This window comes from Antedon mediterranea, chromosome 10, assembly GCF_964355755.1.
Source record: "Antedon mediterranea chromosome 10, ecAntMedi1.1, whole genome shotgun sequence".
Lineage (NCBI taxonomy): Eukaryota > Metazoa > Echinodermata > Crinoidea > Comatulida > Antedonidae > Antedon > Antedon mediterranea.
Window position 1 is genome coordinate 507,485 of NC_092679.1, and position 18,720 is coordinate 526,204.

General features: G+C 33.2%; 2 protein-coding genes across 3 annotated transcripts in view; one reads left to right on the forward strand and one right to left on the reverse strand.

Annotated features, from left to right (window-relative positions):
• Positions 1-16: 16 nt before the first annotated feature.
• LOC140061195 (double zinc ribbon and ankyrin repeat-containing protein 1-like) lies at positions 17-12,851 on the forward strand. The gene is made up of 18 exons (XM_072107693.1): positions 17-60; positions 3,822-3,947; positions 4,243-4,390; positions 4,583-4,691; positions 4,850-4,907; positions 5,476-5,671; positions 6,391-6,508; positions 6,684-6,797; positions 7,316-7,408; positions 7,609-7,731; positions 7,997-8,155; positions 8,497-8,692; positions 8,831-8,934; positions 9,496-9,673; positions 9,992-10,059; positions 10,357-10,437; positions 10,681-10,808; positions 10,978-12,851. The coding sequence occupies exons 2-18, from the start codon at positions 3,839-3,841 to the stop codon at positions 11,222-11,224; spliced, it is 2,229 nt and encodes a 742-aa protein (XP_071963794.1). The 5' UTR covers positions 17-60; positions 3,822-3,838; the 3' UTR covers positions 11,225-12,851.
• A 50-nt stretch (positions 12,852-12,901) lies between these two features.
• LOC140061196 (isthmin-1-like) overlaps positions 12,902-18,720 on the reverse strand; it is a 30,400-nt gene continuing 24,581 nt past the window's right edge. For both annotated transcript variants that reach the window (XM_072107695.1, XM_072107694.1), the window contains exons 3-5: positions 17,665-17,802; positions 16,268-16,318; positions 12,902-15,823 (exon numbers count right to left, since the gene is read on the reverse strand). In XM_072107695.1, the coding sequence (XP_071963796.1) occupies positions 15,330-15,823; positions 16,268-16,318; positions 17,665-17,802 (683 nt within the window). In that variant the 3' untranslated portion in view covers positions 12,902-15,329. The remainder of the gene's footprint in view (positions 15,824-16,267; positions 16,319-17,664; positions 17,803-18,720) is intronic.

An 18,720-nucleotide genomic window follows, 5' to 3' on the forward strand; every position in this document is an offset into this window, starting at 1 on the left:
AACTGTGTACCTTTGATTTTGAAAACAAAAACAAAGAGGTTGTGAACGTTAGAAGATCAGGTGAAAAACCTATCTTTTGAATTCTATTTATTTATCAAATCTAATCATTAGTTATTTATATATTTAAAAAAAATTATGATTACTATATTTAGGCTAGGCCTAGGCCTTTCTAGCTAGGCTAGGCCTAAAGTTTGGTTTAACCGGTATGGACATGATATGACATGTCATGGTAGTAGGCCTAGAGTAGTAGTAGTACAGTAGTAGGTAGGCATGCCATTACTAGTCTCTAGGCCTAGGCTAGTACTAGTAGGAGTAGGTAGGTAATAGAGGGGGAGGTAGAGCCTACATGCAATCAATGTGCCAATAGCCTAGACCTAGCTAGGCATTATTGCTACTTTGTACAGGTAGGTATACTCGACTGGGTGTGTCGAAAGCGAAGAACTCGAAAGCGAAGATCGAAGACCGAAGACCTCGAAAGCGAAGACCCTACGAAATGGTAGTGTGCACAAAATCCGACCAAAATCATACAAAATCGTGATAACACCTTGAATTTACAGATTCTAAAAAAATATTTCGATTTTAATTTTTACGTTATCAAAAAACATGACTTTATCTATGAACAGGCTGACGCGTTTTCACCAATGGAGTTAATATGTGATATGGTTTTACGAACAAACACATCGCGCTATTTGCAAGGCGACGGACGCACAAGAAGGACCTCGCACAGAGCATTGAATTGAATGCAAAATTAAATGTCACTTTTGTTCCGATAACTTTGTAGCACACGTCGCCTACAATTTAAACCCATAGCCAATTGTTTATAAGTATAGAAATAAACTACATAAAGTAAATTGTAAGAAGTAAAGGATAGCGGTAGGCTTTTTTTAGGCTTATTTTAGAGCCTATATAAAAAGTGTCCGTATTTTGATTTTATATGTTGCTATGTGTTTTTTATCTATAATATTTGCCTATTGTTTATTATCTAAATGTATAAATAAATACAATAAGATATTCATTTTCCTGTATTGTATTTAAACTTTTACATTTTCCCATTGTATACTATTGCTGTTTTACTTAATCGCCAGTTTCAAAATGTTTTCTAATGTATTCATAATAGACAAATAATATATCAGTATCAGAATATTTAGTGTGGTTGGTGAAACGACAGTAGGCCTACTACTATGTAAAGAAAAATTTAAAAAGGAAAATAAATATTTCATTAACCAACGTATAAACCACTAACAAAAAAATCCTGCCACAACGTATCGTATTGATGCGCAACGTAAAGAAAATACTCATCTATCTATTTTGCATCCCCTCACGATCGAAAAGATCATTATGATGAACGTAAAGCAGAAACGGTGTGTTGAACACGTCGATTCCCACTTGTGATGACACGCAAGGTTATTTCCTTAAGCTTGGTTCCCACTAGAACGTAACGCAAGAACGTACACGCAACGCAAGCGTTTTAACCAATGACAAGCGAAGTTATAGACAATTAGCAATCAGAAGCGAATAAGCCATCGCTTGTGATTGGTCAATTCACTTGCGTTGCGTTACGTCCTTGTGTTGCGTCGCTAGACCACGCATTACGGTGCACTTTGCGTGGATACGTTGCGTCGATCTGAAAACAAATTTCAGCTCTTAAAATATTTCCCGGGCCGATGACAGTTCGTCCCAATAGCTTACCGTGAACTAACGGAACTTTATTTTATATCTTTTTATTGTCAAAATCAAAAATTAAACTGTATTCAAATTAATAGGCCTACTGTAGAACGAACGATAGGCATCACATTCTGAAGATTTTGCTCGATCGTTAACCCGTTATAATAGTATATAATTCTCTTAGATTTGTTTGTGTAGTGTCAATTCTATATTTAAATGGTCAGTATACAACCGGTAACCTGTTTCTTCATTTTTTTTAAATTTATATTTTCTTTTGTTAATGGAGACTCATGGCAGGGATATGCAAACATTTAGAAGCGGGACGTCGACAATCTGTTGAAAAAATCGGGAGACTGTTGAATAGTCGTCTCATCCCACAAGCCTGTGAAATAGAAGGTTGGGGGTTAGAGTGGTTAAGCCCGATAAAAATTCACCATCCTTAACAAAGACATGTATAGAGAGTAACTCTTTTTTTTTGTATTCACCACGGGCAATGCTTCAGAAGTCAGTTTTTTTACTTTGATGATAAGGACAATTGTGGTTGGCGGAACTGGAACTTCATTAAACTGTCTGGAACTGGAAATGTCTTTTGACAGTGTCGGTAAACGTAATACCGATATAAATAAACACCCGTTTTAATATCGTCACTAATCACATTGCAACCGTAACAAAATCGACAATTTTGAAGCGAATATTTTTTATTTCAATCTTTGTTTTGAATGGCTTTTGTCTTTGTTAACGTTGACATAATGGCATAATTAAATGTTATTCTGAATTATGGAAGCCGTGAAACAGATGATATGTCGCAGGAAACGATCGATTATAACCAAAATTTGCAGAACGCTGATTCCTATCGTTCGTTCTTTTTAGCTTTTTGTCAAATCATAATTTGAATATGTTCTATCAAATTTGGCCTGGAAATATTTTAAGAGCTGGATTTAGTTTCCAGATCCACGCAAAGTGCGCATTAAGAACAAACTTGCGTGTCCTCACAAGTGGGAACTGACGTGTTCAACACCGTTTATGCCTTCATCGTAATGATTCTCTCGTGAGGGGATGCAAAATAGAGTATTTTCTTATGTTGCGCGTCAATACGATACGTTGCGGCAGGATGTTTTTGTTAGCTTATTCGCTTGTGATTGCTAACTGTCTATAACTTCGATTGTCATTGGTTAAAACGCTTGCGTTGCGTTTACGTCCTTGCGTTACGTTCTAGTGGGAACCAAGCTGTTCATACGTTGGTTAATGAAATATTTATTTTACTTTTTACATTTTTCTTCTTTACATATTACTGTCGCTTCACCAATCACACTAACCGATACTGATAATATTATTTGTCCATTATTATTAGAAAAACATTTTTAAACTGGCGAATAATTAAATCAGCAATACTACAGTATAGGCTAAAATGGGGAAAATGTAGTGACGTTTAAAATACTATACAGAATAATTAAAGGAAAATAAATATCTTATTGTATTTATTCATACATTTTAGATAATATGCAAATATTATAGATAATAAACATAATATCAACATATTTAAATGCAAAAAAAAAAAGGATCTCTAAGTTGTATTCACGCGTATAACATTTTTTTAAAACAAGTGTAAAATCTATGATACGGACACTTTTTATATAGGCTCTAAAATTAGCCTAAATAGGGCTATCGCAATCCTTTAATTCTTATAATTTACATATTGTAGTTTATTTCTATACTTTTCTATACAATTTGGCTATGGTTTTAAATTGTAGGCATTGCATTCAATTCAATGCTCTGTGCGATGTCCTTCTTGTGCGTCCGTCGCCTTGCAAATAGCGCGATGTGTTTGTTCGTAAAACCATATCACATATTAACTCCATTGGAGAATACACGTGAGCTTGTTCATAGATAAAGTCATGTTTTTTGATAACATAACGATTAAAATCGAAATATTTTTTTAGAATCTGTAAATTCAAGGTGTTATCATCAGTTGTGTGTGATTTTGGTCCGATTTTGTGTACACTACCATTTCGTAGGGTCTTCGCTTTCGAGGTCTTCGGTCTTCGATCTTCGCTTTCGAGGTCTTCGCTTTCAACACACCCATACTCGACCACCATGCAGATGTAGGCTACATGTACATATATTTAATTTATTTTTGATTTTTATTTTACTTTCAGTAACTAAAAAATAGACAATGGCTGCTGGAGCTGTTTGTGTGCCCTCTATTGTTCCGCTGCGTGCTCCCATTCCGGGCAAAAGTAAATTAAGCATTGACACAAATACTTTGATTGAGATGGGAACAGGTAAACAAGTTTTAATAATCTGAATTGTAAACATATTACCATATTACTACCATATATACTACTACAATGCATCAGTTTTTATGCAATATTATACAAATAATTAATGTTAAATAGTGCAATGGTACAAATAATTTTATAAGGTGAAAGATGAAATTCTATTTTTAGAGGTGAAACCAGAGTGAAAATAAAATTTTAAAATAGTACATACTAATTGCATGCCATGTGACTAACAATCATCTAATCAAATGACAAGAATTTATTTAGGTGGTATATAATATCTTCTAATTACTAATAGATACCAAAGATGCCTTGATTTACTACACTTTGGATGGTACCAAGCCAAATCCATTTCAACAGCTTGGAGAAAAAACAACATTGAAATATAAAGAACCATTTATGCTACCAGAAGGAAGAATAATGGTTAAGTCTATGGCAGTAACTAGGTAACGTATAACTGATAATGGTTGGCAGAGTGGTGTTTAAAGTTACTCTGTCAAGTGTTGTTGTCACACGAATAATGATTCCAGTGTGGATTTATTTATTTATTTATTTATTTTGGTACTGTACTAAGAGTACATCAATACATTTATTTGTTTTTTAATTCTATATCGAATGTATAATATCTTTATATACAGGGACAAGACAAGAGAAAGTAGTGTTGTAAGCAAAGTATTTGATGTAGAATGGATACCAGGAACATCGTCAGAACATGACAGTGATATTGACACATTCAGGAGTGCTAAAGTAAGCACATGTCTCCAAAGTATAGCAATAAACAAAATACAGACTAATTCTATGATGTACTTTACCTTTACCAAGGTAGTAGTTAGGTTGTCTTACTTTTTACCCACAACTTGTGCAGGTATTAATGATTTTCTGTATTTTCTTCTTTTTTTATATAGTCAGCAACCAGTAAAATGAATGCAAAGAAAGGATCAAGTTACAGAAAGCCGACAAAAGGTATGTCTGAATCAATAGAAACTTTTTTGTTGGAATATTATTTAAACACATTGTGTAGTGATGGCAGATTGTGGTTCAATTTATTGATTACCTGTAAATATCAAGTCAAGTCAAGTATCATTTATTGTCAGATTTTTTAAGCAAAAAACCATAGAAATTCTGTTTGCTCTGTTGGCGGAACACAATACCCAACGGACACAACACAAACTTGAAACAAAAACATTACAAAAAGTGTCTACATGATGATTAAGGCTCTAATAGCTCCTGGAAAGAAACTATTTGTAAATCATGCCTTATTGGCCTTAATAGAGCGAAATCGCCGACCGCTGTGCATCAATTGGAACATACTAGAGGCCGGATGAAACTGATGATCTTTGATAGCCACTGCCTTTTTCAGAAGACGATCCGCAAATATGTACTCCAAAGGCAATGGTGCAGATCCAATTCTATATATATATATCTACCATGCTTGTTAATATAACAATGACATTACAATATTATTTGCTTTTATACTTCATTAATATTATAATGTGTTTGTCTATTAACTTATTTAATTTGTTTATTATAGGAACAAGGTTTATGGACGATAGATTAGGAAGAAAAACCCCGAGCACAACTAGCAAATCTCCGACAGTACCTGGTAATCGGACCCCATTGGCTACTCAGTCATCGTCACATAACAACCTGAATGTTAATCAACCAATCAACACACCCCAGAATATTACACAGACCAATAGACAGCAGAGAAGAACAGACTTTATGAAGTTTGTATAATTCAAAATTATTCTATTAAAGATGTATTGTCCCTTTTTGACTATTTCCACACAAAAAAAAAAATATTTCGAAAAAAAGTCGGTCATTTTGAAGTATCATAATAGTTATTAACTTTCACCAAAAATTAGTCCAAAAAAAAATCATTTACCTGAAATACAGACGTTTTTTTGTTCAAAACATATCTCATAATGACGCGCTTCGCGCTTGTTTGGCTACTCTGTATGCATAATCATAAAACTTCATCGCAATCTGTGTGAAAACATCTTTTGAACTGTGACGAGTTGTAAACAATCCTAATTAGCATTATGCATAATGCATACTCGTGGTTTGAAATCTTTGTTTACTTTCGCTCGCGACGATTTTCCAGACGAAATGTAATCAAATTAATTTACCTGTTTATTACGTTGTTGTTTTTGGCTCGAATTTTCAACTTGAAGTGAATAACTTTATATTACTTTGATATGGCCAATTTAAATTTAGAATATTTTGACCTTTATTTTTTGTTTCAAGGTACAATACATCTTTAAAAGGACCAGGTCTAAATTATACTACTGCAGTAACTAAAACCATTACATACTTTTTTACAGTCCATAATTTATGCTCAGTCCATAATTGAAGCAAACTAAGATCATATGTTCTTGCAGTAAAAATGTAGTTACTGCAGTAACTGATTACAATATATATTTTTTTTTTGTGATTCTTTCATCAGATGTGTGTTTTGCAATGCTGACAGACCTGCTGATCCCTATGCCAGATTCTGCATAGCTTGTGGGTCACCAGTACCCCCGCTACCTAACACAAGACTTCCACCCCCTGAACCTGGTGATGTATGTCAGATTTTAGTTGTTCAGCTGTTGACATAAATGCAGATTTAGCTAAGATTATATTACTATTAACACTACTATTATTGATATTGACATTTTTATTTTCCAACATTTTAAATTGTCCATTATTGAATTAATTGAAGAAAAATTATCATATTTGGCATTATTTTGATTTCAGACTGGAATTTGTGTTTACTGTAATGCTATGGTGCCTTTAAACACTAATCAATGTTTGGTGTGTGAGATGCCTATTACACCACAACTCATCCCACAAGCAAGTGTTAAATTAAAGGTGAAGTTACATCATGTTTAAATAATATATAAATACTGATAACACTATATGACGTTAAAGGATATTCCTACTATATATTGTGTGTACAATCTATTGTATAATGGCTATGGGTGAATGTTGTAATCTATTACATACAAGTAAAAGAAATCCTAATGTCAATTACAGAAAAGAGGTCATAGTGATGTCATCATTAATAAGGTAGACATTGTCCAATCAGCTTTGGTGTTTTATGATGTATATTTGCAAATGTATACAATTTGTCCAATCAGCTTTGGTGTTTTATTGATAGTGAATGTAAAATAGTTTCAATGTCAATCAACTTCCATTTTGCTGCTTTTAGTTGCAAGTAGATGCCTTTGTTTCACTTTTTGTGACATATTTAAGTTCCTGTTTTGTGTTGTAATGACCTACCTTGCTATATGGCCTTGCTGTTTTTTAATGAGATTTGTAGGTTTAAAAAAGTATAATTGTTCACCTACTGATAACCTCCTGATAACCTCTATGTTGTATATATTTAGGATAAGTTACTGTGTACAGGTTGTGGGACAGCAAACCCAGCAAATCTACAATACTGTGTGACATGTGAACTGACTCTACAAGGGAACTCAAAGGTAATAAGACAAAATCTCTGTATATATATATATACATATATATCATCTTTATCGTTTAAAATTATTTAATTAAATTTCAGTATATCACCGGGCGGTTTAGAATTACTGTTCCTTGCCTGATTTGTTTATATATATATATCATTTTTATCATCTTCCTTTTTATATATATAATAATACTATGTTATTCTTTTATTTTGCAGCCAGTCTACAGTGGTCTATCTGCACCCCCAAAACCTGCTAAGGGAGGGCGACTGCTTTGTTGTAACAAATGTGGAAGAGTTAACAGCCCTGATGCGCGGTATTGTGATTGGTGTGGATCCAAGGTACCAATATTAAACATATATAAAGCTCTGTCTACACTATCAAACTAGTTTGAACTAGTGTGATGTGCCCAAATATCGTAGTGATATACCAAAAAAAGTGTAAGTGATATGACATCATATATCCATATATGGGCACATAACATTTTTTGTCATATAAAGTTTGATAGTGTAGACAGAGCTTTACAGTGAAAGTACTCTGCAGTACAATCTGTCTAATATTTATTATTTACCAATGCTTTGTTAAATTTATTGTTTTGTTTTTTAGCCTTCACCATCCCTTACATTCCTCAACTGTTCAAAATGTAACGCCAGTAATCAACCTTACGCAACCTTTTGTCATTCGTGTGGATGTTTTACGTCGCCCCCTGTCCGACATGATCCACGCAATAATGGTATCACAGTTGGTGGTAGATCGCCATCACAGGTATACTTTTAAAAGTCTGTTATTTATTATAAATTTCACTCATTATGTGCATAATCATTTAGAGTACAGAACAATAAATATATTTTACTTGCCTAGCATAAAGCTCTGTCTACACTACACTGCCCAAATATAGTAGTGATCATGTCCATATATGGGCTTATCACATTTTTTTCACCACATATACTTTGATAGTGTAGACAGAGCTTTAATCTAGAAGACAGTGAGAGACAATGTTTACTTTACTTACCATGGTGAACCACAGACCGGACAACTAAAGTATATAACCTAACTGAATGCTTATTAAAATAAAATTAAATCGTTGAATTCAACATTGTTGTTAGGTTTTAGACCCCAAAGGGTCATCAGCTTGGGTACCAATGTCCATGCCAAAGGATTTAACACCAAGAAATTCAGTTGGCACTCAAACTGTTGGACTCTTTTACCCTTCGAACAAGCATCTTAAGAATACGATGCCTGAAGATGGTATTGTAGTCACGGAGAAGAAGCCTGTGCTGACAGCTGTTAGTCCTGGTAAAGGTATGTACAATAAACATACAAGGTATTAATGCAAAATGTGTATTATAAAAGAAAAAATAAGCTCAAACTTTAGGAGATATGTAAAGTAAAATCTTCTATGTGTCTCGTACCCACAAAATTCTTATTGATTTCTTTCAGGCTACTGGAGACAGCAAATGGATCATATTTGTGGTCATCTAAAAGCACATGCTCAAAATAATACAGAGTTTAGAGCAATGATTAGTGAGCCTAAAATAGGAAAGGTATTATGCTACAACTTTTATTGAAGAAGAAAAAAAGGCAGTAACAAATATGGCAATAGGTTAAAAAATAGATTATTCTTGTCTAGTTTAATCCCCTTTAAAATAAGGTTATTGAAAAAAAAAACATTTGTAAAAAGAAAAAATGATGTTATCATAACCATCCAATATAGCTAAAATAGCTACATAGTCAACTTTGTACTTTGTGTTCTGTGATATTTTAGACATAAATTGTGCAGCATTACAATATGGATCAACTTGTATTATCAGTCAAACCATAAGACTCCAATTCTAAGCGTACTTAATCTCATCTTGATAAAGTAGACTTACTTATTTAGAATATAAAAACCACATAAAAGACATGAACATGCCTCACGGGACATAATCTATAGGTCAAACCCACGTCTTGCGATGAAAAAGTTGCAACGGCTAAGCAAGAAATCGATCAACCGTGACCAGTCTCGTTATGATAGATTGACTACAAACTGCAAGATGGCTTAGATTTACTTTTTTTTATTGATAAGTTGACATTTATTCAGCTATTAATCAAGTTTTTAATTGCAGTTGATATCAGCCACAGTCCATGAAGACGGCTACGAGCTTAGCGTCAACGTTTGCTACGCTTTACGAGGGAATCGAGATGACCTGACTGGTAAACCTCTGGACGTTGGAAAAGGAGGGTTCTTAAGCCAACTGACCGAAGGAAGACGACATAGTTTTAGTGGTAGCACTAGTAGTCTTGGTAAGAGAATGCTAAGTATATACAACACAACATTCAGATTCATACAAATAGAGCATACACAAATTATTAGTACTGTACATATAAATAATGCCGTATCTGAAACCTAAAGCTCTGTCTACAGTATCAAACTAATTTGACAAAAAGTGATGTTTCCAAATATGGTATTGATATGGTTAAATATGGTAATGATATGACATCATCATGTCCATATATGGGCACATCACATAAAGTTTGGGCTTAAGAAATAATTTTGCTTTAAACCTAAGGGAGCTAAATGAGTATTACTCTGAACTTTCAAAACTTCTTTTTTTTTTCCAGATTCAATCGGAAAGAAAACAACCAAGAAATCGACAAAAACCAAAGTCAAGAAAAATGAGAAATTAACTGTAATTCTACATCATCAAATGTTTATTTGTTTTGTAACAAGTGTTTTGCAATAATAGTTGTGATATTATATAAAGTTATATAATGTTGTATTGCTTTATATATTTGTAATCCTTTCCCGCTGTTGAGTGATTGAAAATAAATCGTCATTTAAAGATTTGTTTTCTTTATTATATTCAGGTATACTTTACTATATCCACAATACAAGATCTGAAACTATCTCACATTTCCACATACAAAATACAATTTAAAATATTGGCAATAGTATTACAGCCTATTTGCTTCATATTACATTCTAGGCTTATGACAAAGAACTGTTGAAAGAAGTTGGTCCAAAAGGAGGCGGCAGAGAGGAGGAGGTACAAAGAATACTTGAAGAGGTTAGTTCAATTATACCGATAAATATTTTAACAAGGAGAGTTTATACCAAAGTACCTAGCTAGCTTGAAGGTTACAAAAAAGGTACACAATTCGTAAATTTGGCATATATACAATTTTATTTGGATTTAATTGGATCATCTCACTCCTGAGGATGATCAAAGTACATTGATCGAGAAACAGTTATTTTCAGAACTAAATATATGTGGTTTACCGCAAACTTTAATATTTAATTGTATATATAGGGAGCAGACAGTAATTGTGAGAACAATGACGGAATACCTGTCCTCACCATAGCAACCATCAACAACAGAGTGGAGTGTTTGCCAGTATTGCTTTCAGGCGGTGCAGATATCAACAAAAAGTCTGGACCGTAAGTCATTGCTTATCTACAATTACAAATGACACATTTTTACCAATTTGAGTTGGAAAATTTCAGGAAAAAATGCATTTACAGTCATTGTTGCCTTTAGCAGGATTTTCTCTTGTCCCAAAGAATATTTATGAATACTAAATGAATAAATATTGTTATGATTTTCTAGAAGAGGGAATGCCGCTCTACATGATGCGGTGCTACTAGGTCCAGAGGGAGAGGACGCCGTGAAATCGTTACTAAATGCCGGAGCTAGCACCAAAGTGAAAAATAATAAGAATGAAACTGCACATGATTTAGCATCAAAGCAAGGGTACGAGAACATTATCACTTGTTTTGCATCAACTGCTGGCCAAGATATGTTGAGCAAATTGATGAAACAAACCAATAAAAAACCAGCCCCTCAGGTGTTTTAATCTGTTTGAAAATAGCAATATTAGAATTTTATAAATAAAAGTTTAGCCGATACTCAGTATCTGTAATGACCAGTATCATAGGTAAATTCTGTAATACAGTGTCACATATGTATCACATGTGATGCCTGTATCATTAGACCATAAGCCTAACCTTAACGTACGACTGCCACATGTGATACTTTATTACAGAATTTGTTAAGATAAAGCGAATCGGTGGTTGTGTTTAATCTTTAAATTTTATGGTTCGTTGTAATTAGGATATAGACATTACATTTGGTGGAAGAGTGATCAAACAATTATTAATTATTTATGTAAAACATTTAATATCATTGATCAAATATTAAAGCTCCTAAATTTAAGGTTATATTTTTGAAAATGAGAAATTTTGCAAAATAGTACCTGATCAAATAATGTGTGTAATTATATTTTTAAACCTTGTTTATTTATAGTTGATTGTATTTAAATGATCATTAATCATGACCTGTAATTCTTTTATTGTAATTGTCCCACACCAGGGTAATAAATTAACTGTCTACCTTGCTTTACTTCAACAGCCTATAAAGGAATCTCATATTTCATAATTCCCTAGGTGTTTATTAATTTTTCATAACCATGTCAACCATGAGTCCCATAAGGTAAAAACATTAAAGTTGCATTTCTACATCTGCCTCATTATCCCTCTTGGATTAATGTGGATATTTTGTAATGAGTAAATGTGTCAATTCAGGTGATTTTGTGATTAATATTTTGAAATAAATTGTTTGCTATTTGTATGCCTTGTATTTTGAATGAATTGTGATAAATTCACTATAATGCATTTGAATTGTCATTGGTTAATGGGACACGCACTACGCATTGGATCAATCAAAATAAATATTCTTTTTAGTAGATAAGGAGCTATGTAATTGGTCAGATGTTTTCCTTACTCTGACGTAATGTACTTTATGCAAATTTCATTGAAAATAACGCTTATGTATAAAGTACAGTTGCGTCATAGTGGGGGTGAAACCTGACCAATTACAAAGTATTTTTTAACGACGATGTTCAATATATTAGTTTTCCATAATCTTTTAATATATCACCCACGGCCATGAAACCTTGATATTCAATTTGATTTATTTTTAATCGCACTTTTGTAGCACTAAATGTTTGCCGCCTAAATAGAATATTCCATCCAGAAATGTGTTTTTAAGATTAATATTTTGTGTAATATTCTTTTATACATTTTAATACAGTACTCCAATGTATGTGATATATAGGCCTAGAGTAGAATAGTCCGTCCAACACCTTGTTATTAAAATTGTATTAATATAATAATGAAAAAAATGATATTCTTTTAATATATTTATTATGGATTTTACTTTGGTAGATGTCAATAGGCCTACTCCAATTTCATGTATTGTATTCTGTTTTAAATTTGACCGAATAATACCAAAGCCACAATATTGTCTTTTTGGTCTCGTTATTACTAAGTACATGCTTACTTTAAGTCTCCTACCTACTTGTTATTTAACCACATACAAGTGTGATGGCACGCTTGTAAGGTTTTAGCCAACTATTCGCTTAAGGCAGTCCTCAGCAATCAACCGTGTTTTTCCTCAGGAAAAATTATATGATTATAATTTGTATATTATTATTTTAATTATTAAAGAATTCCATCAATTAAATTTCCAATTGATCAAGAAAACACTAGAGCAGTTATTGAACTCACATTGTCGAGACGATTTTGTATTTTTTCAGTTTTATGGGCTGCGTCTCACAAGCCTTTTTTCCCTTTTTTAGTTAACCAAATTATTAATAATAATAACTTTTAAGAGAAATACATGTTACTTATAACTGTAGGTGTGGTCTCTATGGTATGGGAGAGATTAATCACGGACTGCCATGTCAATGTTGATTAAACCCAACTGTACTTAAACAGAATTTAAAAGTAGGCCCTATATCACAACGAAACGTTTGTCAATAAATATTCATTTGTTTAATAGGTCTTGGCAATAACATACATACAATATAAAATATTATTTATAACATTATGACGGAATTATTAATACCGGTAACTAAATACTATGAACCGAACTTTACGATTAAATCATTTTGCAACAAAATATTCCGATCTGCGGTACGGTGGAATTATTCTACATCTGACGCACTTGACAAAAACGCGCTCAACATTTTCTTATAATTTCATTTCAGACAGTTTAATTGGTACTGGTACCGATAAAAATAAAATTTGATAATAGAGGCTATTATAATAATTAATTTGATATGGTGAATGAATTTGTAGAGAAACACGTTTCAAATGGACCACACATTGTTGACAACAGTACACGTACTATACATACTTCACAGTATGGTGCCGGACGACCTGGTGCTCGACATGAAACTGGCTCGGAAAAGGCAGGCAACAGCGACAGTGCAAGACGACCGGCTCAGTGTGATCTTGCGACTGTGAGGGCAACTCATGTTTTTATATGATGTAATAAGTACCGCAAAGTTTGTAATTATGCCTATCAATTTAAACACATTCTTTAAGTGTCTCTCAACCTGTACAAATGTACCACCGGAATTTTGATGTTTCTATTCACTTACCCGTCATGTACTTTAGTTGCTCAGTTCATTGATTGGTAATATAAATCCACAGAATCTTCATGAATTCAGTATAAATCCAAAGTAAAATAAATCCGTACAATTAAGTATATATAAATCCATAATTATTGGTATTATCTGAGTAAAGTAAAACTGTATGTATGAGATCCTCGCTAACGCGTGGCCGCTGTACAATCTTTTAGTTACAAGTGTCGGTTTCCAGGTGTACAAATAATTTGCATACATTCTACATACGATTACTGTACACTTAGACAACGTATTCGATTCCCGATAATTTAGAATCGTTTCACAATTAGTTTTAATTCGGCATAGTTAGAAATATATAAAATTTTTACGAGCTTTTTTTCGCATAATAATATAAAATTATAACATTTAGCGCTTTGATTATTTTATTTAATGTAAATTTAGTGAATTCAAGACAAGATTGTTTTCAGTAATTAAATTACAGAAAATACAATATGAAAATTACACGAAACGAAAGCTCTATCGACAATCAAGCGCGCGCGTGTTAACCCGTTTGAAATCCTATTCTAATTACACAGCGTCCGATGAAGCTTATTTATATTTCTATTCTAATTACACAGCGTTCGATGAAGCTTATTTATATTCCTATTCTAATTACACAGCGTCCGATGAAGCTTATTTATATTCCTATTCTAATTACACAGCGTCCGATGAAGCTTATTTATATCATTATTTAATAATATCCGTTTGCCGAAGTTTACTGAAATGAAATTATAAAACTGTCAATATATAATGCCACTTTAATAGTGATAATAATATTATATAAAATGTACAGTTTGTTCATATTATACATGATATTTACACTGCGAACATTAATACCCTGAATTTCATTTTTAAGCAGTCGATAGCGACACGAGATTAACCAAAACATTTGTCGGTGACGCCCTGAGAAAATAAAAACTAAAGCTCTGTCTACACTATCAAACTAGTTTGATGTGCCCAAATATGGTAGGGATATGAAATCATTATCCATTATGGGAACATCACATGTTTATGTCGCATCAATTTTGATAGTGTAGACAGAGTATAATATATCTCAATATCAAGTAAAAAAAAACACGTAACCCGTTTGGAATAACACAAATATTGAATGAAATTCCACATGCCTCAACTATCTCACAATACTATACCAATATTATATCACTTATCAACGACCACTGAGACGATTACTACGAACGTTAAAGCTTCGTTCCCACTGTGACGCAACAAAGAACGTAAGCCGTACGCACGTAATTTGACCAATCACGATACGCTGGATCATCCAAACTGTGTCGCTTGTGATTGGTCAAATTACTTGGTTGCCCTTACGTCATGGCGTTATGTTCAAGTGAGTTCAGTGCCTTATAATGAAAAACAATGTTCATTATATTATTTTTACGTTCAACTTATTATATACTGGTACCATAGGTACTTGTTCATACACTAATATACTGCTGTGGAATGCAACCGTGTTTCTTTTGGCAATTTTTTTTTTCTAGAAATCATTAACTCTTTTTATATATTTTCTCAAATCGGAATCGTTCGGAAATTCTCGACAACCCGAGTTATTATTAGGTTGTCTAACTTGGTTATATTTCGTCCAATCACCTTTACAAATAATCCACGGAAGAATATCGATTTTATAATGTAATTCTGGTGATATTTTTGAGCTGATTAATTGCGGCGTCCCGGCTCCAGGCCCACGTGTGATTAACTTGCGATTGTTATTATAGCAACATTGCTGAGATGCTGAGCTTGTGGTATGGTCTGAATGCAGTGATCTGATACAGTATTTAGCAGTGGGTTTGAATATTTCCAAGTGGTCATCTTCACTACTTGCATCTTCCCAATTAAACCACGTTTCCGATTCCTTATCCAATATGGCGTCTAGAAAGTTTGTAGGATAGGTACACGGACAGTTCGGTAAACCTTCAAAGTACGGTGTCAACTGATCTTTGCATTTCATCCACTCTTCACAATTATCTTTTTCTGTGAATTATTAAAATAATTCAGGAATTAGTTAGTGACGTCACTGTGAAACATGTATATGGAAATGTAATGTAGGCCTATAATATTTATTACAATAATAATTGATTTACGGTAAGTTTAGGTGACATTATATTGCTGCTACTAAGTACAGTATTCAGAAATAAGATATGATAGCCTATTACTGTATGGCCTACACATTGTTGAATAAAGTTATAGCAAAGAACGTATGCACAGATAAATAAAACTTGGTTCTCACTCTACGACGCAACTCAGTCCCGTAGGCACAACGCAATTGAGTTGACCAACAAGCGACGACAGTTTGGTGATCAGTGTGCGTCGCGCTTACGTCATTGCATCGCGTCCTATGGAAGCTTTAATACGATGTTTATAATCTCTAAACAATGTTTCTTATTAACCAAAATGCAGTAAATATAATTACTGTACCTGCAACCGTAACAGGAACGGCACTACTTGGTAAGTCCATTGACGATGTTTCTATAAGAAAAATAAATAAATCATAAATAAAATATGCCTTTGCAGCTATTTGATTTATATTTATATACAAAAAAATTTGTTTTTTTATTACGTATTATATTTTTGTTTTACCCGTCAATGACCTTTTATCAAATAATTATAAACTATTCAAATCTCCTCTAATGGTTTACGTAAACTTTGACAAGGTGGCACTAAACCTGAAGCGGAACCCTACTCCCCTGAGGGCAGTATATAGATTATATTAATTTCCACAGTCCGGAATTAACTTATGTAATGAAATTTTGTTCTATATGGAAAAATTAAATATCCACACATGTATCAATTGCATTATAATGAAATAAAACAAGTTGATGTAGTAGATTACAATGTGATTAGATGGAGGTCACCGTCACTGCTAGCCTACATCAACCTAATTATGATTGCATTAATGGGTTTACTCTGAAGATTTCAATGCGATATGAGTTGGTATATCATGAGACAGGTGTGCGTACACTTTGTGTTAACATTTCATCTGTTTCATCCCGTAACACTCTAGAGAACTGATGTTACGTTTGTGTTAAGCTTGATTTGTCCCTGAAGTCACTCACCTGGCTGTCCCTTAATTCAAAATAAAACGTCTATCTATACACGAATTACACTATGGACAGAAAATACGTAGGTTTGCTAAATGCTAAGAGTCAGCTATAGGCATCCTTTAAATTTGTGTAATTTTCGAAAAAGACACCTCTTAAATATTGAAAGCAATTTGCTTACTCAGAATGCCTGTTTAGAAATAAAGTTAAGTTATGTCTACACTATCAAATTAGTTTAACAAAAGAAGTGTGATGTACCGAAATCCAAATAGTAGTGATATGCACAAATATGGTAGTGATATCACATCATCATGTCCATTATTATGAACACATCACATTTTTTGTCATATATTTGATAGTGTAGAGCTTTATTTTACTATTGTTGTTAATGTTGGTCTTTTCCAATAAAGTTCAATATCCCAGCAGAGGTAGATATTAGTACATTTGGCTTGGTTTTCAGAAAAGTATCCACATTGTGACCTATATAAAACCCAACGATTGATTAACCACATCATTTAAGTGTGGTTTCAATTAGTGGTAGAATTTTCTTTAAATCGTCTAAACCAGAGTAAATGCGCTGGAGGTTGGGGAGGTTATAATAGCATAACATCAATCAATTTTTATAAAAATTACAGATCTTGGGTGACAAATATCAAGAATGGAAAAGAAAAAAACACTTGGAAATGTAAATATTAACGGACTTGATCAAGAATTATACGTATGAAACGCTATGTGCCACAATGTTTATACTATAGTACGGTATATTATTCTTACCTGGACACGGTTGATAATCACACTCTTGTGTCTCTGATGCAACACATCTAATTGAATTGCAGCTCCGTGATCGTTGTCTTAACCCGTGTCCACACGACACTGAGCATGCCGTCCATTCACCCCATGTCTCTTCTTTCCCTAAAAGAATTAGATATTATAAATTAGATTTAGATGTTGTATCGTTTGTTAGCATAGGTCATATTATTTTAATCATTTTCTCGTTTTTGTCCAGTTTCCAAATTATATCTAGTTCTGAGCAGCGCCCTTCTCCGTCGTGCCTCTACACAGGTTGCATTTTGTATATATTCAATTATGCTTTATGTAAGGAATGACTTAGGAACAATTAGCCTACAATTGGCCTAATGGAAGCATAGGACATTTGACACCTTGGACGTCGTCAGTCCAGCTGCCTATTGATCCTACTTCATCGTATCGTACACAACACAAATTTTGTTTCAATATTATTGTTAGATATTGGGTAGCATTCTAGCAATGGTTAAGTCTGGCAATAACCCTCTCGAAATAGTTTACCAAGTGCTTAAAGATTTTACTTAAATGCTGTGTCTACACAATTCTAAGTGGCTTGTTTGAGTAAGTTTCGTGGGATGTTTGCTAAGTTATTGTACTTGGCATCTTATTTAGTTACATCCACAATTCGATAGCCGTGGAAATTGCTTATAAAGTTTATGTCCTATTTCACACAATTAAATAGAAACATTTTACAAATATTGAGAGTGCTTGTTCTCATATAATATTGACATATCCTTCAAACTGCAGCCAACTTTCTTAAGGCATGGTAAATACACCAAACTTTCAGAGACGTGTTTATAATTTTTCGTGATTATGTTCATATTATGAGCACAGCATACAAGCAATCGCCGGCGTCAGCAGTCCATCTATGTAGACCTAGTTTATATTCGACTAAGTTTAACTAATTTCACAAAATGCAAACGTTATAAGATTTTTCTCATTAGAGAAATGACATTCTTCTAAAAATTCATCATCTCTTTCGTAATGTTTCATCAAATCTAAAATATTGTATTTCAGACAAAACCA

Coding starts and splice junctions, on each gene's coding strand:
- LOC140061195 (XM_072107693.1), top strand. CDS start 3,839: ATGGCTGCTGGAGCTGTTTGTGTGCCCTCTATTGTTCCGCTGCGTGCT. Junction 6,509..6,683: donor CACCCCCTGAACCTGGTGAT/GTATGTCAGATT, acceptor TTTTGATTTCAG/ACTGGAATTTGTGTTTACTG. Junction 8,156..8,496: donor GTGGTAGATCGCCATCACAG/GTATACTTTTAA, acceptor CATTGTTGTTAG/GTTTTAGACCCCAAAGGGTC.